Source organism: Mustela nivalis (genome assembly GCF_964662115.1).
Source record: "Mustela nivalis genome assembly, chromosome: 7".
NCBI classification, from domain to species: Eukaryota; Metazoa; Chordata; class Mammalia; order Carnivora; family Mustelidae; genus Mustela; species Mustela nivalis.
The window spans coordinates 120,472,640-120,496,073 of NC_139026.1; the positions used below are offsets into that span (position 1 = coordinate 120,472,640).

A 23,434-nucleotide genomic window follows, 5' to 3' on the forward strand; every position below is an offset into this window, starting at 1 on the left:
ATGAGTCATTTAGAAAGTGTATTATATTAAATCTTGCTGTAATTTATGGCATTCACTGTTTGCATTTGTTAATATTTTTTCCTCTCAGGTAGATTTTTCTATTTACTATATCTTTCAGCATTCAAGTGAGAAAGTCAGGTTATAATTATCCAAAATTGTACTTACTGTGAAGGACCCACTGACTGCTAGTCCTGTATCCTGGTGCCTTGAGTAAAGATGCATATTGACTTTGCTTATATGATATTTGAAAATTACTTGGATCTTATGTGACTTTTTATGCCACTTTTCCTCTAGCACATTTATATAATGCACTTTTATTTCCAGCCCAATCAGAAGATGCAAGATTATGATTATTCATAAGTTTTCTATAATAAGCATAGGTGCATTTATTACATAATTTGTTCATTTTTCATAATTACAGTAGAATTCAATACAACAGTGCTTTATATGGTAGAGGAAGAAATTAGATTCCATTTGAGCAAATTTTCTACTTTAAATACCAAAATATTGGAGATACAGGTATAATTATTTTAATAGCACTCCTTATCTCATATAGCATTCCATAGCAACAATATAAAGAATTGGCTTTTTTTTTTTTCTGATGGTAAAGACAGTATTTGTTCATTTGGGAAACTTAGTCATATATCCATAAGCATAAAAAGGAAAGAAAAAAACAGTAATTTAATCCCCCATTCAGAAATAGCCCCTTTTAGAGGTGCCTGGATGGCTCAGTTTGTTGAATATATGACTCTGGATTTTAGATCATGGACCTGGGGTCCTGGGGTCCTGGGATTGAGCCCTGTGTCAGGCTCCATATGGGGAGTCTGATTGAGATTCTCTCTCCTTTTCACACACACTCCCTCTCTCTAAAATAAATAAATCTTTAAAAAAAAAAAAAAGGTAAGAAATATTCCCCTTTAATATTTGGTAGTTTTTTCTCATACGTACATGGGGGAAAGTATTGAGCCATACCTCTCCATAACCAGCCCCTTTCATACAAAAATGTATGATAAGCATTTTTCATATTTTAAATACTTTAAGAAACATTATTGATAATAGCTTTATTGTAAAATTGTATGTTAATTTACTTAGGCTTTTACTTTTGGTGTGTATTTTAAATGGCACCCTGAAGAATTTTAAAAGGGTACTAAAGATGATGATAATTAAGATTGATGGCAGTATAGCTTTGCACATTATAATGATAATTTTCCAAGTGGAAGGAAGGTCCGAATCAAAAGGAATGTGGAACTTTAAGGCTCAGGATGCATATTGCAAAAATAACCCCCAAAGAGTCTTCACGAAAATATCTCCCATTAAGTAGGCTGCCTTGTTCTGTTGGTTTCTTTTGCTGTGCAAAAAGCAAAATTTTGGTGTACTTTCTTGTTTGTTTTTGCTTTTGTTTCCCTTGCCTGAGGGAAAAAATGCTGCTCAGGCCGATGTCAAAGAAATTACTACCTATGTTTTCTTCTAGGAGTTATGGTTTCACAATTATTTCTTTAATCCATTTTGAGTTTATTTTTTTGTATGATGTAAGAAAGTGACCCACTTCCATGTAGTGGTCCAGTTTTCTCAACATTATTTATTCCCTATTGTATATTTTTATCTCCTCTGGCATAGATTAATTGACCCTATAATAATGGGTTTACTTCTAGCGTAGTTTGTTCTTTTGATCTGTTTGTCTGTTTTTGTGCTGCTGCCATACTGTTTTGATTATCGTAACCTTGTAATATAGTTTGAAATCTGGAATTGCGATACCTTTAGCTTTGTGCTTTTTTCTCAAGATTGCTTTGGCTATTTGGGGTCTTTTGTCACTCCATACAAATTTTAGTATTATCTTTTCTAATTCTGTGAAAAAATGCTATTGATATTTTGATACAGATTACATTGAAACTGTGATTGCTTTGGGTACTGTAGACATTTCAGTAATACTATTCTAGTTCATGACCATGGAAAATCTTCTCATTTGTTTGTGTTGTCTTTAGTATCTTTCATCATTGTTATAGTTTTCAGAGTATAGGTCTTCCAACTCCTTGATTGAATTTATTCCTAGGCATCTTGTTCTTTTTGGTGCAATTGTAAATAGATTGTTTTCTTAATTTATTTTTCTGCTACTTCATTATTAAGGCACAGACATGTAACAGATTTCTGCATATTAATTTTGTATCCTTTGACTTTATTGAATCCATTTATAAATTCTATTAGTGGAATCTTTTTTATTTATTTATTTTTTGGTTGGAGTCTTTAGGTTTTCTATATATCATATCATGTCATCTGCAAATAGTGAAAGTTTTACTTCTTCCTCACCAGTTTGGATGCCTCCTATTTCTTTTTCTTACCTAATGGCTGCAGCTAGAACTTCCAATACTATGTTGGACAAAAGTGGTGAGAGCGGATATCCTTGTCTTGCTTCTGGTCTTGGGGGAGAAGCTCTCAGTTTTTCCCTTTGAGTATGATGTTAGCTGTAGGTTTTTTAAATATGGCCTTTATTATGTTGAGATATGTTCCCTCTAATCCACTTTGTTGAGGGTTTTTATTAGGAATGGATGTGGTATTTTGTCAAATGCTTTTTCTACATCTATTGAGATGATAATGTGGTTTTTATCCTTTCTCTGGTTAATGTGATGTATCATATTGATTGATTTGCAAATATTGAACCACCCTTGTATCCCTGGAATATATCTTACATGATCATGGTGAAAATTTTTTTTAATGTATTGTTGAATTCAGTTTGTTAGTATTTTATTGAGGATTTATTGCATCTGTGTTCAACGGGGATAGGACCTGTAGTTTTCTCTTTTTGTATTTTCTTTGGTCTAAAATTTAGTTAGTAATTTTTGCATTTATGTTTTGAGGGAGGTTGGTCTGGAGGTTTCTTGCCTTCTAGTGACTTACCTGGTTTTAATATTGTGTAGTTCCTGTATAATATTGACCTCATAGAATTAGACTGTTAGAATTCCCCCTCTTTTTCAATTTTCTAGAAGAATTTGTATATAATTGATAGTGTTTCTTCTTTTAATATTCAGTACATTCCAGCAAACCAACCACTGCAGACTAGAGTTTTCTTCAAGGGAAGATTTTTAACTAGAAATTCAGTTTCTTTTAAAATATAAGGTAACTTCTTGAATGAATTTTGGTAATTTGTCTTTCAGGAGAATTGTCCATTTAGTTTAAATTGTCAAATTTATTGCCAAAATGTTGTTTGTAATGATCCCTGTTATCTTTTTAATAGCAGTAGTATCTATAATGAGGTCACTTCTCCCATTCCTGATACTGGTCATTTGTGTTTTCTTTCTTTTGATTAATTAAGCTAAAGGTTTATCATATTTATTGATATTCTTGAAGAGTCTGCTTTTGATTTAATTTATTTTTACTTATTTTTCTGTTGTTCCTTTCATTTATTTACTCCAGTCTCTTATTTCTTTTCTTCCACTTGATTTGGGTTAAGTTTGCTTTTTCTGGGTTTTAAGGTAGAAGTTAAGTCAAGTCATTGACTTGAGGCCTACTTTCTTTACTAAAAGAGATGCTTAGTACTCTAAATTTCTGTGTACTGCTTTTTGATATGTTGTTTTTGCATTTCATTCAGTTCAAAAACTTTATTATTTTCATTTTGATTTCTTCTTTGAATCCATAGGTTAGTGTGTGATTTAATTAACAAATATTTGAAGATTTCCCAGGAAATATTTGTGTTTTTTTTAATTCCACTGTGGTCAGAGAACACACATTATATGACTTGAATCCTCTTTAGTGTATAGAGACTTTCTTTATGACCCCAAATATGGTCTGTCTTGATAAATATTTCATGTGCACTTGAAAACCATGTGTATTCTGTGGTATTGGGTGGAATGTTTTATAAATGTTGGGTCAAGTTGACCTCTAATATCTTTAGTGATTTTCTATCTCTTACTGAGTATTGATTATGAATTATTTTCTACTTTTCCTTACAGTTCTATTAGTTCTTGCTTTATCTATTTTGAAGCTCAATTATTTGGAACATAAACATTTGGGATTAGTACATCTTTTTGATGAGTTGACTTTGTATAATTATGAAATGACCTTCTTTATGCCTGGTAATATTCATTACTATATAATCTACTTTTTCTGATACTAATATAACCACTTAACTTTCTTTTATCTAGTGCTAACATGATATATCTTTTTCCATTCTTTTACTTATAACCTATTTGTATCTCCATATTTAAAGTGCCTTTCTTATAGGCAACATATAGTTGGGTCTTGCATTTTTATCCAAACTTTATCTTTCATTGAGATATTTGTATCACTTATAATTAATGCGATTATTGATATGATTAGGTTTTAGACATCTTGATATCCCATCTATTTTATTCTCTTCTATTCCCTTGAAAAACAGTATTTTTGTGATTCCATTTTTTTAATTCTTGGTTTTTAGCTGAAATTCTTTTTTGTATGTGATTTTAGTTGTTGACTTGAGATGTATAATATACATGTTCAACTTTGCATAATGTACCATGCAGTTATATTATACCAATTCACTGATAATAAAAGAACTTTACAATTGTATACTTAACATTTCTCCCTTCTCAACTTTTGTCTGATTGTTATCATATATCATTTTACATATGTTATAAACCCCACATTGCATCCTTAATTCTTTTTATTCAAATAGTTATATTTTTAGGAGATTCAACTATTAAGGGAAAAAAAGCCTTGTATGTTTACTGTACAGTTCCACTTTCTATTATTTTTCCTTCCTATTTATAGATCCATATTCTAATCTAACATTCCTTCTGCCTAAAAGACATTGTTCACATTTTTATAGTGTGAGTAAACTTGTAATCTATTTTTCAGCTTATATATTTATAAAATATCTTCATTTCTCCTTTATTTTTTAAAGATGCTGTCTGTGAACATAAAATTCTACATTACAGGGTATTTTTTTTTTTCAGTATTTTAAAAGATGTGGCTCCACTATCTTCTCACTTGCATTGTTTCCAACAGGATATCCTCTATATGTAATGTATATTTGGAATGCCTTTAAAAATATTTTATTTTTAGCAGTTTTGAGCAATTTGGTCATGATATGCTTTGGTATAGTTTTCACTGTTTTTTTAATGCTTCGGGTAGTTTTGAGCTTTTTGGGTCTGTGTGTTTATATAGTTCTACTCAAGTTTGGAAACATTTCTGCCCATTATTTCTAAAATGATTTTTTTGTCCTTCCATTTTTCTTCTCTCCAAATATATATTGGGCTGTTTGCTTTGAATTGTCCTATAGCCCTCACTAATCATTTCTTCCTTTCTTCTCTTTCTTTCTTTTTCTTTTCTTTTTTACTCTTTTCTCCCTGAGTTTCATTTTGAAAAATCTATAATTACTGTGTTTTCAAGTTTGCTAACATTTTCTTTTGACATGGATAATATGCTGTTAACCCCATCCAGTGTATTTTCTTTTTATATGTTAGAGTTTTCATCTCTGGAAATTTTATGTGGGTCTTTTTTATATCTTTCCTGTCTGTATTTAACTTTTTGAACATATGAAATACAGTCCTCACTTAATTACAGTTAGAACTTAATGTTCTTGACTGCTTATTCTAATGAATGTCAGTTCAGGCTCAGTTTTGATTGTTTTCTGCATTATGGCTCATGTTTTCCTGCTTCTTTATATGCTTGATAATTTTTAATTCTATGTCAGATATGAAGTTTATGTTGTTGGGTGATGGATGTTTTTGTAGGTCTGTTCTAAATGTACAGTTAAGGCACTTGGAAATAGTTTGTTCCTTTTCAGTCTCTCTTTACAATTTGTTACATGAAATCAGAGAAATGCTTGGTGTGGGGCTTGATTATTTCCTCTGCTAAGGCAAGACCTTCTTTATCTTCTACTCAACATCCTGTGAATTAGGAGTTTCTTCAGTCTGGCTGGTAGGAAGGGGTGATATCCCTGTGTTTCTGTGAGTGTAGAGCAGCTTGGATCTTCCCCTGACCTCAGGTAGTTTATTTGCATGTACTGATCTGTTACATGTGCGAATACCTGATAGAGACCCTCTTCTTTGCTCTTTCTTTCTCTTTCCACAGCTCTGTTTTCTCCATTACTCTGGGAATCTCCACCAAGTTTCTCCTTTCCTACAACGTTATCATATGGCTCTTCTCATTTGTTTCCTCTCCCCCAGGAGAACAGTCTCTTATGATCTGATGTCCAATTTTTTGAAATATTGTTTCACATATTTTGTCTATATTTTGGTTTTTTTCAGGCAGGAGGATAAATCTGGCCTCTGTTACTTGGCTGTCGTAGAAGTCAAGCCTCTTAACTTTGGCTAATTTTCTATTTTAAAACACTTAAAATTTTAAATAGAAGAATTCATCCATCTTTACCTTAATGGCTTCTGTCTTTGGTGTCATGCTTGAAACACTTCTGTGTTTGATGGCTTATAAAATATTTACCTATATTTTTTTCAATGTCTTTGACTGCCTTATTTTTATATTCAGATGTTTTGAATATACATTATATTGTAGACAATTCAGAAAATAGCTAATTTGGAGGCAGAAAGCCCTGAAGTGCCTCAACAGACACATGGCCAGTCCCCATCTTAACCTATTTCCTGTCCTGCATCTTGCTATCCCTTTATTTTTTATATAGTTGTAATCCTAGGGTGTATGTCATTTACCATGTTCATTCAGTACATTTTCCATCTTCCTACATAATCTTTATAATTGTATCTTAATGACTGAATTATATTTCATCCAATGAGTACACTGCAATTAGTGCAATTATGCTAGCTTTACCTATATTGCTAAACATTTGAGTTATTTCTTCTTAAATAGAGTATATGAAACATAATAATCTGGCAGGCATTTTTAGGGAATCTTAATTTTGCCTACTTTTTTTTTTTTTTGCTACGGTGGACAGAGATGCAGGTACAGTTCCTCTCTCGCAGTGTCATTGCTTCCGCCTCCAGGCCTACACCAGTACCCTCCGGGCATCCCTTTCTGTGTGCAAATGAGAAGGAAATAAAAACATGAGTTTCTTAATAGTACAGTCCATTTCTTATTACTCAGATCATTAAAACTAGGAAGAGTTTTTAAAGAGCTATAATGTACATTGTTTGTATGTATTAACAAGGCATGTGAATTGGTTTCTAATTATTATTTGTGCTTGGTTCTTTCTAGGAAAGTTGCTATTCACATCCAGCATATCATAATGCAGAATTCTCTCTCAGTACCACCGAAAGATCAAGGTAAGATAAACCGTGCTGAGGAAAGTAGTAATGCGTGTGTTATAAATAGTGGAAATTGACACATTCAGTGCCACTGTCCCCCAACCAGAGGTAATTTATTTCCTGGAACTGAGAACAAAATTCTAATTATATCAGAAAGTTGATTTCCTTTGGTAAATTATTGAGGTGGAAGGACATGTATGTTTGACTGAGAACTCCCCGAGAGCAGGACCATCTCATCCCCACACAAAGCTCACAGAACCCACGCCATGAGTTAGCAGTTAGTTGGCACCCATTGAAGTCAACGGCAATTATCAGGTATTGATTTTGGTGAAACAGAATGACATGTTTTAATGAGAAGACTATCTATGTGTAATATATATATATTCTTACACACATGCACACGTACAACACACATGTAGAGAGAGGGGATATTCACTAATACATTTCTTTGACTTGTTTCTTCTCATAGTCATTTAGAAAGAAACAGGAATTACTTTATTCAGATCCAGCCCCACGTGATTTGTAAAGAAAGTCATGGCTTTTTTAAAAGGAACTCTTGGAGGTTTCAGAAAAGCAGTTTATAGGTGGAGATAGTTTTTTCTGAATAAAGAGTAATTAAATTTCCATCACTGTCAAGGGCAAACTCTAACCTTTAGGAAGAATTCAAGTCTTTCACCTGCCCCTACATGTTCTCTTATACACAGAAGAGAAGTTTTGATATGTATGTGAGAAAAATAATGTCTTTAATAATGTGAATTTGGGCTTCCTACAAGGAAGACATAACTTTTAATGAATGAGGGAATTCGCTATAAAGAACCCTTAACCGTAGCAAACACTCTTTGATCCCTCTACCAAAAGGAAGCATCATAACTGTTAAGAGCATAGAGTTCAGGTCTGACATTCAGTTCTACCACTGAATTGCATACCTTAGATATGTCACTTGACTCCAATTTCTCCTCTATAAATCTGTAAAATGAACATAGTAAGTACTACCCTATGGTCACATGGAGATGAAAGGAGATCTGCACATGAATCACCCAGCATATTCCTACTTGTGTACAAGGCACTGTAAGATGATAGTGGCTATCCTCTTAATGGTCATTATTGATATCTGGGCTCTCTCCATCTGAGGAGGCTGATGCAATGAGATGAACATGGCTGCCTCCTGCTTCAGGTACCTTCAGGTACCAGGTACCTTAAAACGCCAAGCATGATCCATGGGGACCCAAAGGAAGTAAATACAGAGTGGACCTCAGACTTACTTCTGGTCCAGACATTTGACCAAAGGAAGATTAAGTGTCCTTAAGACTCACATGAGATCCAGTTCTGAGCACAAGGGCAAGAAAGGGCATGGGGTGAGAGAGAAAGGAGAGAACCCTAACTAGAAACAGAAAGTGTGCATTTCCTATGAGTGTTTTCTGGTGTATATCCTTTGGAAGATATCTGTAGTAGTACGTAGCTGATCAAGGAGTGGGAAACTTAGTGTCCTAGCTGATATCACCTTGTTCATCTGGGCTAGTGGTGTGACTGCTTAGAAGGAAGAGCACAGGACTGAATGTCAGGAAAACTGGCCTCCTTTTCCACATCTACTACCAACTAGCTGTGGAACTTCAGACAACTTATTTTGCTTGTAAGCCTCGGTTTCCCCATTAGTAAAGCCAGGATTACTAGATATTCTTCTCCATCTCTAAAAGGTGGTAAATCTGTGTAATGAAGCAATGAGCTGCTTGGTTTCCATCTAATATGGGAGAGTCATTCATGTCACCTCTCATGCCTCCTGCCTCCTTTGTTTCTCATCAGGCCTTATTCTGGTTTTTTGTGTGTGTGTCTACTTCTTGAGCTGCATGAGCTTAGTTACCTCCATGGCCCTAGCCAAAAAATAAGGCTAAGATACCTTCAAGCCTAGCAAAGCACTCGTAAATACTTTGTCAGTCTTTTCTGGGACCAGAGATGCTTGAGCCCCAAGCCCAGAATTTAAAGAGAAAAAGAAAAAAATAACTAAAAGAGCTCAATTGATCAAGTGCCTCCAGTGTGGTAGTCACTCTGCCCACAACTTTGTTTTCTTTAATCCTCACCATAAATTAGGTATAATCTTTGACAGGTTCAGGGAGATTGGTTACTTTTACCAAGATCACCAATCAAGGAAGTGACAGCTAAAACTTGAACACAGAACTATCAAAATCCAAAACTCACTATGTGTTCCCTGTGTCACGGGGTAAATCTATAAAGAGCATTTCTAGTTCTATTTTTAGATCATTCCCCTTTTTCTTCTTTGATCAGCCATATGAATTTATGTTTCTGTCATCAAATGTAATCAGTTATGTGACAAGAGGCATGTGCTAAGCACATGTCATTTGTTAATTAAATGCTGAGTAATTTATTTAACACATCATTGATGGCTATCTAAAATTATGGTACTTAAACATTTCAGACTTATAAACACATATGAACATATATTATACATATTAATATATGAAATTCAGGTTAAGATATTACTAGCAGAGTTGTGGAGCTTAAGAAAATCCAATGTGTCACATAGTGTCTCCTAACAAAATTTCCATGGTGGAAGCAGATTTAATATCACCAGTATAATAGTTAACCAGTCAGATCCAAAGATCTGAGGGATCTTTGTGCTTTTACAAAACACAAAATCCTATTAGAAGAGCAGACATGTATGTAATTAACTAAACTCATGGCAAATGCTGTATTGAAAGTATGACATCCTTTGTGAACCTGGATGAAGGGATCATTGGTTAGGCCAGAAGTTTTGAGGCTGATGTTTTGGGGGGGAAACACACCAGAGGAGATGACATTTGTTCAGGACATTAATCCGTGTGTAGAACACTAAGAAGTGGACTTTAGGGGTCAAGGGATATGGGCTTAATGCTGAGAAAGAACTGGAGGAAACTAATTAGAAATTCTAGTGCCTTCTATTTAAATGTTTTCTAATTTTGGATAAGGGGATTTAATATCATAGTATCACTCTAATGATAATCTGTAGTATATTAAAAGCTTTCCAGTATAATTTAGTGTCATCATTATTCCTTTTTGTGTGAAAGTATTACGTATCGAATCTCCAGAAGTTCATTAGACTTACTTCATTACAATATTCTGTCTTCTCATGCATTTGGGATTTGGAGATAGGATTTATGGTTTTCCCATAACTTTCTGATTTTTTGCTTGATATTTTCAAATGGTAAGATAATAGAACTATAAGGGTGGATATTTCGTGTTGGAAAATAGCAAATTGTAGCAAGTAATAGACCATGTTTTGAAAAAAAAAAAAGGTATGAAAACAATGGAATAAAGCCAAATACAGTTGTTGTAATGTCTACTTTAAATTTGTTGAAGGAAATCAAAACCACCACAGTGATTGAAAATGCACATGAATTTTTTACTTGCCAGATAAGGAACACACAAATGAGCAGCTCTGCCCCATGGTTCTTTGACAGGACAGTTTATGCTTTCCATGTGCCAGAAAGTTCACTGTGGTGATGCCAATGAAGGATTGAAGTTTGCTCCTCAGAGAAGACAGGATGAATTGTTGGTCTCCAGGTAGTTGGTTGAAACAAGTCCTACTGTTCAATGGATAGGAAAGAATCTTCATTTAAGCCCAGGGAGGGTCTGTTTTACTGGAGTCGTTCGAAAATTCACAATTCAGTTTTGCCATTAACGAGGCAAATGTGCTGCAGGTAGAGGGTCTTCTTACGCAGATCTTCCAACATTCTTCTCAGCTCTGTCATAACATTTGCATTTTTCAAAGGTAGTTTTCCAATTGTGGGTGCTATTTTTAGTCAGTGAGACTAATAATAAGTAGGAGTGAGGACACAGCAGAGGGAAGAGGCAAGAGGGTCTTAATGACCCCCTTTGGAACCACAGCAGTTAGCTAAATATGCAGTCAACCCCGACTCATTTCCGAAACCTGTACAGTGTTTAACACTGCAGTCATGGCCATTACCATGTATCATGTGAATTCAGATTTAGATCTAAAAAAAAAAATAATAATACAAAAAACATGGATTTTCTGATTTAATAAAATACTTTTAAAATAATTATGGTATGGCTTAAAAATGTAGACTTAAAATATATATATACTTACATTCAACATAAACATTTTAGTATTTGTGAGTATAGCATATTAGAACTAAGGGAACAGTTGGGGAAAGTAGTGAATTTTTTTTTTTTTTAAGTTAAGCAAAATGTTCTTCTAGGCTCCTAGAATCAGGTTTTTCATAAACTTCTTGATGAATTTTTTTGTCTCTGGCAGGCTTTCAAGCACTTTGGCATGTAGTGGCTTCTCATATATACATTAACTTTTGTTGAAAATGCTTTAAACTCAAACTTCAAAAAAATTCTTAGACTTAGATGCTGTGAAAACATTTTAATCTGTGCTTCTTGACAAAACACCAAGATGGAGTTCCCAAGTCTGCGTGTTCACTTAACAAATACGTACTGCCTTTGGAGAGACTGTGAGGAAGGAGCACAGAAGGAAAAAGGAAATCCAAATGAAGCTCTACAATTTCGGCTCAGTTTCAGTAAAGCTGTGCTGCCTATGAGAATAGTTTACTTTCTGTGAGGACTTAACCTAAAAATGGTTTATTGTCTTATCTAACTACAGTTTGACTCTTTACATCATGGTATTGAAGCTGCTTCTTAAGTTCTAGGCCTATCTTCTCTTCTCCTCTCCCCTCTCCTTCCTTCCCCTTCTCTTCCTGCTCCCTCAGTCTGGGGAAAGAATACCGAACTAAGAGCTGACAAGCTGAGCTCTCTTGACCCCTCCACCCTTCTTTTCAGGCTCTTTGATCTTGGCCAAATCAGTGAGCCTTTCTCTTCATCTCTCAACTGGGAACAGTAATTCTTGCTCTGGACCAGCCAGATGAGATAAGATACAGTTGATGCTCCTCATTCATGAGAGCCCCGTGCTATAAGGTCGTAGCTAATACTGAACTGCTGCCCCACACCATTAGGTTCCTCTGAGGCTCTGGTCTCAGCACAATATTTTCATCAACTATCAGTACAGAACCTAGCTTTCTGTGAAGTCCTTAACCCTGAGCTCACAGACACAGCATGATCGCTCATGCCTTAAACAAAGCTTATCTAACACATGTCTTTTTTCTACAAAGCACATCCGTGTTTTCTCACACTTAGGAACACTGGACAACATAGCAGCCCTGGGCTTGACAGTGAAATCACCAACCAAAAAGGGAAAAAAATAAGAAAAAGGTGACACTAAATAAAGCACGAAAATGACACTTGTTTGTAATAGAAGAGCTGCAAGAAGGCAGAGAGCATCAGCCACGGCTGAGAATGTGTGTGTGGCGTGACTCGCGTGTTTTGCTTGTACGTGTCCACAGATGACCATGCAGGCATCACCAGTATGCATTTGGGGACTGTAAAGAAATTTTAGCAAGCAGGCGAAATTTGTACCTCTAGAATCTGAAAATAATGAGGATCAACTATAATTTACCTTGTAAATTCTTTTAAAATGCAATGTAAATCTCAGAATAATGTGCCAAATAAGTTACTTTGGGTAACATTTAGCTCAAATACAAGAATTTTGTGCAAAGTTGATTTTTGGTATTTATGAGTATAGCATATTAAAACTTTGGGAACTGGGACGCCTGGGTCCTCTGCCTTTGGCTCAGGTCATGATCTCAGGGTCCTGGGATCGAGCCCCACATCAGGCCCTCTGCTCGGCGGGGAGCCTGCTTCCCCCTCTCTCTCTTCCTGCCTCTCTGCCTACTTGTGATCTCTGTCAAATAAATAAATAAAATCTTTAAAAAAAAAAAACAATAAATAAAATTCAGGGAACACTTTGATGTTATCAATACACTGATAACTGATATCATCAATGTCAATTTCATAAAGTAATAAATATAAGGCACCTGTGTGGCTCAGTCTGTTAAGTGTCTGGCTTCAGGTCAGATCCTGATCTCAGGGTCCTGGGATCGGGCCCCAAGTTGGGCTGCTGGCTCAGTGGGAAGTCTGTTTCTCCCTCTCCCTCTGTCCCTTCCCGCCACTTGTGCTCTCATGCATTTTCTCTCTCAAATAAAATCTTTTAAAAAAATAAAAATAAAGTAATGAATATATTATTTGAAAGAGACCACAAGTCTTTAGCTCAGTAAAGCTTTGAATACAATTAATGCAAATTCTTTAGCTCTTCAGCCCTCACATTTAATGCACAGTAGCAAGGAGAACCACTATAATCTGATGCTTTGTGTTTAGTGGTTAACATGGCTTTGTCACCTCATTATTGGGGGGTGGGGAATCATTCCCTATGTATTACCAACATATTAAGTTTTTAAATATGTGACATTCATATGGAAACATTTTGATCATTAACTAGTGGTATAAATGCTGTTCTTGGACTTTTGGTACCATTTTATGTCGTAGACCATCTACAAATTGACATTTTCAAGCTGGTTTTGGTTAACTTACTTAATGTTGGAAATTGGAACTTTCCAGTGTAATAACCTCTGCAAAATACCACTATAGACTATTGGTATGTTATGCTATTGACAGAAATTTCCTTATAGAACAAAATGGAAATGACCTGGGTGGCCTGCAGCTTATCAGATAGACGTTATATTGGAAGTTATTTTCCTATTTTGAGCTATCATGCTAGGGTTTAGAATATTCTTATTAGTAAATTCAGATTATGAGTTTGTTGTTTGAAATAACCGTATTTCCCTGCTTAAAAAACAGGCTACTAATCAGATAGTCCGCTTGGGCATGTATCAATGTCATTGCGGCCATTTGGCAGCAGAGTCTCTCAGAAGCTCCAATTAACCATGCAAATATATTTCATAGCATCACATTCCACTTTGTCAGAACCCCCGCTGCCTTTATATTATTAACATAAATGCAGGTGCAAATAGCATTTATGTTCTTTGATAGAAAGCAGTTGGAGACATTTCACTGAGGGACACAACACTTTCAGATTGTGTACATCTGTTCAAATAATGTATCTAGCCCCAGTGACATGAACACAAGGATGGAAACATCTGCCCCTGAGACCATTTGCCATATAGCAGATGCTTACATCTTTATTTATGCAGATGGTTGGTATGATGAGTTGAGCCGAGATAAAAGCAAAGAAGTTTGACAGAGGTATTTAGGATGCTTTGCAAGCCAGAAAGGTAGGCTAGGCATTTCATGTTTGTAAAAGTCTAATACTAGTAAGAACAGAAATACATAAGTCTTACAGTGCTTTAATGGATAAACATACTGTCCTATCTGTAAAGTAATTGGCACCAAAATTATTAAGATCCTTACAGAAATTCCAACATGCAACTTATACTAGAAACAAAAACGTACTAGTTTTGTTTGATAAAATAGTTTAAAATGATTGGGAATGCATTTTGTTACAAGTTCTTTAAAAACAGTGCTTTATGTTTTAAAAGATTTTATACTACCAAGAGAACCTTGTGATGGCATTTCTTTAAACTGGGGGAAAGTACAAACATCGTTAGTTTAAATGTAATTTATGAGCTATTCCTTGAATATAAATTCACACTAAGTAAAATAAATTTCTGAAGCATTACACCCTTATAAGATTTTTGTCAAGCATTTCATTACTTAATCTTCATTCTAACATTTCCAACTACTGAAGTCTTAATTATAGTTGATATTTTTATTAGGATAAATTACCTTTAGATGCTTTATTTTCAAAACCCTGTCCTATGGATCTGCCATATTATATTCTCACAGGACACCACAGTGAAAGAAATAGAAACTTATCAACCAATAGCAAGACATTTCCAGATTTTCTTTTCTCATTCACAAACCCAACAAAAAAAAATCATAGACTCTCAGAAGAGCTGGGACATTAGATTTTATCTAAGTTTGCAGTTCTCAAACTTTTTAGTTTCAGGACCCCTTTATACTCCTAAAAATTTGAGGACTTTAAAGAACATTTGTGTATATCCATTGTATCTATTGGTATTTATCATATTTGAGATTATAAGCTGAAAATATATATATATATATATATATATTTGTGAGTTCATTTTAGAATAAGAAGCTCATTACAGCTTAATATAAGTAACCTGTTTTATGTAATCGAAACATTTAATGAGAAGACTGGCATTGACTTTTGTTCTTTGCAAATATGTTTTACAAGTCTGGCTTCATTAAAAATGGCGGAGTCACACATCTGGTCTTACATACAGCATGTTGTGATATGTCATTTATGTTGAGGTGTTTGTAGGAAATCCAGCTTTCCAGTAGCTGGAAACAGTGAGAGTATATTAATAGCCTTTTCAGGTAATTGTGCCTCTTCTTCTTTGATACAACACTAAAATATGTCCTATAACTGTAACTGACTTCAAATAAGTCAGGTCACTTCTTAAAGTTTAGTTGTGATGAGAAATTTGAAACCACGTCAAGGTAATTCTCTTCTTCTACTTTTTGGTCTTACTCTTGAGTGAGTCTTTTAACCAGACATGTAACATCAGGTATTGGTTTTTTGGGGGGGAAAGTTCATTGAGTTTGCAGATCTACTATGTAACATTTTACTCAGTATTTGAAAGATTTGTTAATGTAACTGCCAGTCTCATTTCAAAAATCACTGAGTATTGGGAAACTTCAAGCTCCCAGTGATGGAGTCATGTTTTCCAAAATTCTGCCGCTTTTAAGAATGAGTTTTATCACTGGCAACGGTTATCATCAGATGTTTTTTCTTGTAGTGACAAGCTCTGTTCATTCACTTTTGAGATAATGTCTGCCAAGTACCTAAATTTGACCATGCTCTTTCAATATGTGTCTGTCAGCTGTAGTGTCAGGTAGAAGTGGCATTCCGTGACAAAAGCCACTAGTTCAGCTTTGCAACTACGTGGCTCAAGTGCTTGGCCTCAAGTCATCCTTCGGTGTGCAGCAGGAGGTTCTATGAGTATGAACCATTCCATCACACAGCATTTTTAAAAGGCATGGTTTTTATAAAACTAAAAATTTGTGCTGCCTCTGTGTTACTGTACTGAGAGAGTGTGTTGGTAAAGAATATGGCTGTGTGGACAGTTTGCTGTCACTGCCTGAATTCAGGCTAAGGTGTCAGAGCAGTTTTACCCAGTTCTCCCTTTTGTCCCATTAGTGCAATAGATGCAGAGACCAACGCACTGGGAAAGGCAAACGGCATCTTGTTATTAGTATGAGAAGACAGTGTCGGGACTCTTCCCAGGGCTGGTAGGCCACACTTTGAGACGTGATGATCCACTGTAATCCTCTCTTGTTAAAGGAGACAACTGAAGTCCAATAAGGATTATTATCTTGCTCAGACCCATTCCAGTAGCAAAAGGAAAAACCAAAGCTAGACCCCTGCCCTCCTTTTAATATGTGATGTAATTTGTTTGCTTTTCCCTGAGAAACTCCCTCTCCCCTGCAACCACCAAAAGAGGAAATCCCCCAGATCCAAACCATAGGCCATAGCACTGAAGCCCTAATGTTTGATCAAGTTTATTAAAGAGGCAGGACTTGCCACATGAGGAATCCAGAAGTTATTTCAGCATTTTTAGACTTTTGTTCAGTCCTAGTGTTCTTCAGTGACTTCATTTCAAAAGCAGGTGGTATAGGATTACAAAACCTATATTATCTTCTAAAATTATAAAACACCTTTGTAATAATTTTTTTCTTCATTCACATCATAAAAAAATACATCAGTATTTGGAAGTGCCATTAAATTTATTGTGTAATTGTTGCTTTTTAAAAATGCCATTTTGGTGTGAACTTGATTTGCTCACTAGAAGCTCTGTAAAAGAAGGCCACCCAGGCAAGAATGGCCCAGGACACTGAAGGGGATCACTCTGTTTATTAACTCTCTCTCCAGCAATGATGCTATGGCTTCCTATTACATGGCACTCACCAGCCACCAGAGGAGACTGACATGTAAATAGATAAGTTGTGAAACAATTTAGTAGTAAGTTCAGTGTGTTGGAATATAAGGGAGAACAGCTTTAGTGCCAGACAGACCTGGGTTCAAATTTTACTCTCACTTACCAGCCTTGTGCCCTTTCAAGAAATACTCTGTTTCCCTATCTGTAGACTGGAGATGTTAATAGTAAGAGTTGGTGGAGGATTAAATGAGATATAATAAATTAAGCACAAAATCTGACTCCTGACAGAAGGGCATTTTAGGATTACACAATGGAATTTAAGGTATAGGGGATTGAGGAATGAATAGAAGCTGGTGAGTAGAGACAGGGACCATATACACTAACTACTATTTAATTTTCTCATGAAGAACAGAAAGGAGATAGGACAGTAGCCTGAGGAGGAGATAGATCCCAAATACACTCCTAATTGGTGTCTCGCACTTTATATTTTTGTGTTCAGCAAAAGCAAAGGAGAAAGCAAGACAATATAGTTGAGAGTTAATAGTTCACTCATTTAGTGAATAACATACTATGTGATGGCTGTGTATCAGATACTGATCTGGAGACTGAGGTCTTGGCAGTGAATAAAATAAGCTCCTCTTGCTTAGAGCTTGTATTCCAACAGGAGGAAACATAATATAGTATCATTATAATGAAGGACAGTAAGAGCAGAGAAAGAAACAGCAGATGATCACATGGGGCTAAGCAGGTACTTTTAGACAGGATGGTCAGGGAAGGCTGGGAGCTCACTGATGGTAGAGGATCCCTGAAACACCAGGAGGGGCCTAGAGAGAAGCATGAGGTACAGAACAGGGTTGGAAATACTCCCATTTCCTTATTCTAAAATGCAATTTTTTTTTACATTTACATTTACTACCTCAAGTCTCAGGACTTGAGGTAGATGGAATTGTACATTTAGAGTAACAGTGCTTCTGCCTCCTTTCCCCTCACCCCATAATAGGAAATTTATTTGTGTTGTTTAATTACATATAAGAATTAAGAAATAGAAATAAGGAACAGTAAGTGATTTTCTACTTGATGACTTCTCTTTTGTCCATGAGGTCTTAGTCAATCCAGGCTGTTTATAGCCACGTATTCCACCATGGAATACGTGGCTATAAACAACAGAAATTTATTTCTCATAATTCTGGAGGTTGAAAGTACAAGATCAGGGTACCAACATGGTCAGATTCTGGAGATAGCTGTTGGGGAGGAAAAATTTCTCCTCTACCCTTTTTTGTTGTTGTTGTTCTTTGGCTAACCTAATCATAAAATTAACACAGGACAGGAGAAAAACAAATTCAATTTTGTCTGAATGCAAGCCCCACAAAGACAGTGTGACCCAAAGACAAGTTGGGAAATTGATTTTTATAGGTCATCCTGAGCTAAGGAATGGGATAGGGGCTTGGGGCTCTAAAGAAGAGGAGGATAATTCATAAGATGATAAGAAGAGCAGATGTTTGGTAATTAGATGTTTGTCCTGTCATAGAGATGGGACATTCAGATAAAACGTGTCTCTGGTAATACCCCTCTCTCTGAGCCAGGCTCCCTAGCAAAATTCTTTCAGGTAGTTAGGAAGAGGTAAAAGTTTTTCTTGAGTCTTCTATGTCTGGTTGCCTTTAGCTCAAAATAATCCTCATGCCAAAGTAGCATATTTGGTGTCATGTATTCTGCTCCCCTTCAGAGCCCTCTTCTGGGTTGCAAACTGCTATATTTTCCTTGTATTCTGTGGGGTCTCTTTTATGAAGACGTTAATCCTATTCATAAGGGTTCTACCCTCATGGTCTAATGATCTCCTAGTGGCCCCACCTTTAAATACCATTATGCTGGGGCATTAGGATTTCATATATGAATTTGGGGGGAACACAAACATTTTGTCCATTGCAGAGTCAATGCCAGAAATCATTGGCAAGAGAGAGAGAGTGAGATGGACATAAAGGCGGAGGAGAGAGAGAGTGCCTCAGAAAAGCAATGAGAGAAACCTGAACTAACTTCTGTGAAGAACTGAAGGGAGTCTCCTAGAGATAAAAGATTGTGGAACAGGTCTACAGTTCGACACTGGGAACTTTAAATTTGTAATCTTGTCCGTTGCTCACAGAGGTTGGATTCCTCAGCGCCAGGCAGCAAGCAGTGGGAGTGGAGAGCACAGTGTGGGACCAGGTAGGGTAGGTGCCGTAGGAAGATAGCAATGGGGTGAACCCAGCATATGCTAGCAGTGTCCACGGATGGTCAGCCATTAGGTCAGCTCCAGAACCAGGGGTCATGTACCTCAGTACACACACGTACCACTGAGCAGAGCCTTGAGAAAAAGGGAACGCAGGTGGACTGCATAATCACTGCATCTCTTCAGGGAAGATGGAGGGTTAACTCTGACGCGTTTCTCATGTAGATGAGAGAACATGTTCCTTCAACCAGACTTTATCATTGCCATACAAATTACAGTAAAGGTGTTGATAGAGAAGAAGCCGGGCAGAATCAAGGAAAGGGTAACAGAGTGGTCCCACAGCTTTCCGGCTCTAATGATTTCTCTCTCTATGGTGACTCAGGTTGGCATCTGATTACCTCAGCTGCACCTCAGAATCAGTATCTGCCGATTAACTCCTACATAACCAGTCTGGTCCATTTCACAAAGGTAACCACCGCTCATGCAGTTACCTCAGTACCAGCGAGCATCTGCTGCTTCGTTGTCTTTCTTTTTTTTTATCCAGTGTGTCTGTATTCTAGGTGATCTCTCTATATTAATCAAGGTGTGTCTTGACTAAGAGATAATTCAGTCAAGACTTTACCAAGCACAAGTTTAGGGAATAATTATCCCCATGACAAAGGGATACACAGTCCTGTGCCTTTGCACTTACAAATCATGAACTATTTGACATAAAAGCTGAGGTAGAGAAAAACTTGCAGCAAAAAGGGTTGTAAATCACTGTGAGTTGAAGATAAATCAGAAGTGAAACAAAACATCTGTAAAACCGTACGATAAAGCAGTGGAACAATTACTTCATTTTTAAAAATGCCGTTTGGGGGCGCCTGGGTGGCTCAGTGGGTTAAGCCTCTGCCTTCAGCTCAGGTCATGATCTCAGGGTCCTGGGATCAAGCCCCGCATCGCATCGGGCTCTCTGCTCAGCAGGGAGCTTGCTTCCTCCTCTCTCTGCCTGCCTCTCTGCCTACTTGTGATCTCTCTCTCTCTCTCTCTCTGTCAAATAAATAAATTTTTAAAAAAAATGCCGTTTGGATGCTTCTTAAAATTTACCCATTCTATAAAGTAAATCTACTCTTGAAATCACAGTATAAAACTGTCTTTGTGTTTCCAGTCCCTTGCTTTTAACCATACTGTGATCTTTGCCACTTTGGGTTCGTAAAAATGGTACTTTGACCAAAGGCAAGAGCCTTCTGCATGTGTCCCGGTTTAATTGTTCCAACTGACTGTACATTCTCATGTTGAAACCTTATCTTTCTGTTTATCCCACTAAGGAAAAGGTTTTCTTCACTAACTGCCATCTTGTTACTCATCCCAGATTCCTAACCATTCCAACTGATATTAAAATATGATTAAAAAGGGGCCCATTTTTAATTTGCTGGTCGAAGAGTTCTTGCCCTGAGACATCCTTGTGGCTTACAAAAGTTCAAGTTCGTCTGCGGGAGGGAGATGTTTCCCTGCCCACCCATTGTGTTGAAAAACCACTGACTCAGAAAATGTCAGAATCTCCTGGAAAGATGGTGTGCACAGGTATTTGCTAGGAGGGGAAGGACATCAAATGAAGTGATGTTTTTACCTGGATCACATTCAGTTTCAAACTGTTCTGAATTTCAGCTGTGTGACCGAACTGAGTCTTAATAATTCTAGTTAATATTAACAGTAAGAATAAGAAATGGAGAATGGAATTAATAAAGCATTTCTCGAGTTTCTATTTGTCTTCTTTGTGTCCCCCGTAGATCATAAACTGTTACGTTTTCATCCTACTCAGTCATTCTTAGATTTGGGTAAAGATACAAAATTGACTGTTTTGTAATAATTAATACAGTCTTGTGCATGTTATAATTTTTTGGCCAAAAAGATTAATAACTTTATCTGTATTAAAATTAAAAGATTTCGTAGTTCTCAACTGCTTTTCATCAGAAGCACTTGAAATCCAGAATTCCTCCCAGAAAAAAGGACTGATAAAAGGACTGATAATTAAAATGAAGGAAAAATTCATTGAAATGGAGGATTATTAAAATGTATTTTAAATGATAAAACTTTTTATATTTTCATTTGGGACATGAAATATGTGGTCCAAAAAGAATAATTAGTTACTTAAACTTAAACCCGGTCATATTAGTTTTCCTTTTATTGCCATTAACATTTTAGGTAATGGGATTTCAAATTCTTTCATAAAGAATTAGAATCCCACTAAGGAAAAGGTTTTCTTCACTAACTGATATATTTTCTAAGGAAAGGTTTTCTTCTTGCTTCCTGATATATTTACATGTCTAATTTATTTAATTTTATGGGCTCCTCTTTCTGCACCCACCTTTTCCTTGTATCTTTTTTTAAGCTATCTTAAATTTTCTTCTTAATGACTTCCTCACCCAAAACACTGAAATCTACAAGAAAATGGTTTCAAATTATGGTTGACCTGTCCCTGTCCTCTGTGAGAGGATATTTTCCCTCCTAAATGGCAAAATCACCATGGCTCTTTGCTTTTAGGTCCTGCAGAGCTGTGGCCAGCATCCCTAGTTCTGCTCTAGGCTCCTTCCCTTCCAGGGCCACTGAGTGAGACCTGGGCTCACCCCTACTCCCAGTCTACTAAGGGGAGTGACTTTCTTCCTGGCCAGGGCTGAGAACAGTAATTAGCCTCTATACTCAATATAAACAAAATCAGGGAAGAGTATCCCAGTAAACAACTCTTTAAAATGCACATATGTTAACTCCTTTTCACTATAATGGTTCCTCTGATTAGCACTTTGTCAACAGGCATGGGAAACTTGGGGGCAGGGAGGAAGAGGGCTTGATAGGATAGCTGAGATGTGGGGACGGTGGAGTTGCCCTAAGAGGTGGCTGGAGAGAGGTGTGAAGGAAAAAATGCTTTACAGTTTTATTGGGACCATTATTCACAAATAATAGCCATTCCTTCCCTCTTTCCATATTTATTTACTTTTCAAAAAAGAAACATCAGTTTAAGGATTCAGTACTATTTCCGTATGATTAGCATTCAAGATTTGTGCTTTTTTTTTTTTCTCACCAAAAATAACTGTTGGGAACCTCATAGACTTCTTGTCAAGAGAAAGCGAAAGGTCAATGTCTGCTGAGCATCTAACTGTCATAGGCACTATCCTGGCCCCTTCATGGGTACTTTTTTCATTTAATCCTGACCGTGACCTTAGCAGCAAGATACTCTTATGCCCATTTTGTAAATAGGACAGTTAAGCTCAGAGAGTGACTTTCCCAAGCCGTGAGATAAAGCCAAGAGCTGAAACCACACCTTTCTGAACCCCAAGCCCCATGTTTTCACTGGTGACCATGATAGAGGCCATCACTGTGCTCCGTAAGGTCAGTCAGCATGTCTGCCAGGCCTGGGTTTTGAGTCCCAGCACCGGTACTGAACCATCTTCAAAGTCTTGATCTATAAAAAGTACTCCGCAATAATCGCTCTTGCTCTCTCTTTTTTTTAAAGATTTTTTTTTTTAAGATTTTATTTATTTATTTGACAGAGAGAAATCACAAGTAGGCAGAGAGGCAGGCAGAGAGAGAGAGGAGGAAGCAGGCTCCCTGCTGAGCAGAGAGCCCGATGCGGGACTCGATCCCAGGACCCTGAGATCATGACCTGAGCTGAAGGCAGCGGCTTAACCACTGAGCCACCCAGGCGCCCTTTTTTAAAGATTTTTAATTAATTTATTTGAGAGCGATGGGGAGGCACATGCACAAGTTGGGGAAAGGGCAGAGGGAGAGAATATCCAGGCAAATTCGTGCTGAGCACAGAGCCTGATATGGAGCTCCAGCTCCCGACCCATGAGGTCAGGACCTGAGCTAAAATCAAGAGTTGGACGCTTAACCAACTGCACCACCCAGGCACCCCTTAATCGAAATTTCTAACTCAGGTTTTTGTGACAATTAAATGACATAGTGTATGTAAAGTGTTGATAAGTACTAGGAAGTGAAGAAACTGGTGCTCAGCAAGCATTGCCTTTCTTGCTAATCAAGGGAATGAATTCACTCTCTGGCAGGATGGCTCTCACAGTCCCTTGCTGCAGGGAATGTACCTGGCTGTCACTTGCGGGTGTCATTACAGGAGGGAAGGAGAAGGCGTTAGCTGAGAGCGTGGCTCTACTGAGCAGGGAGGGAAGTGTGTGAGCAGAATGGACAAAACTGGACTCTGGATACAAGATAACCGATTGGGGAAG

The 23,434-nt window shown here is 36.8% G+C and overlaps 1 protein-coding gene across 15 annotated transcripts in view; it reads left to right on the forward strand.

The window, feature by feature from the left end:
* ZNF438 (zinc finger protein 438) overlaps positions 1 to 23,434 on the forward strand; it is a 195,209-nt gene that overhangs the window by 157,816 nt on the left and 13,959 nt on the right. For 10 of the 15 annotated variants that reach the window (XM_082740799.1, XM_082740805.1, XM_082740792.1 and 7 more), the window contains one exon: positions 7,138 to 7,205. In XM_082740799.1, the coding sequence (XP_082596925.1) occupies positions 7,169 to 7,205 (37 nt within the window). In that variant the 5' untranslated portion in view covers positions 7,138 to 7,168. Of the gene's footprint in view, positions 1 to 7,137; positions 7,206 to 19,599; positions 19,686 to 23,434 lie in introns of all 15 variants that reach the window. The other 5 variants (XM_082740795.1, XM_082740794.1, XM_082740796.1 and 2 more) reach the window with 1 other exon arrangement.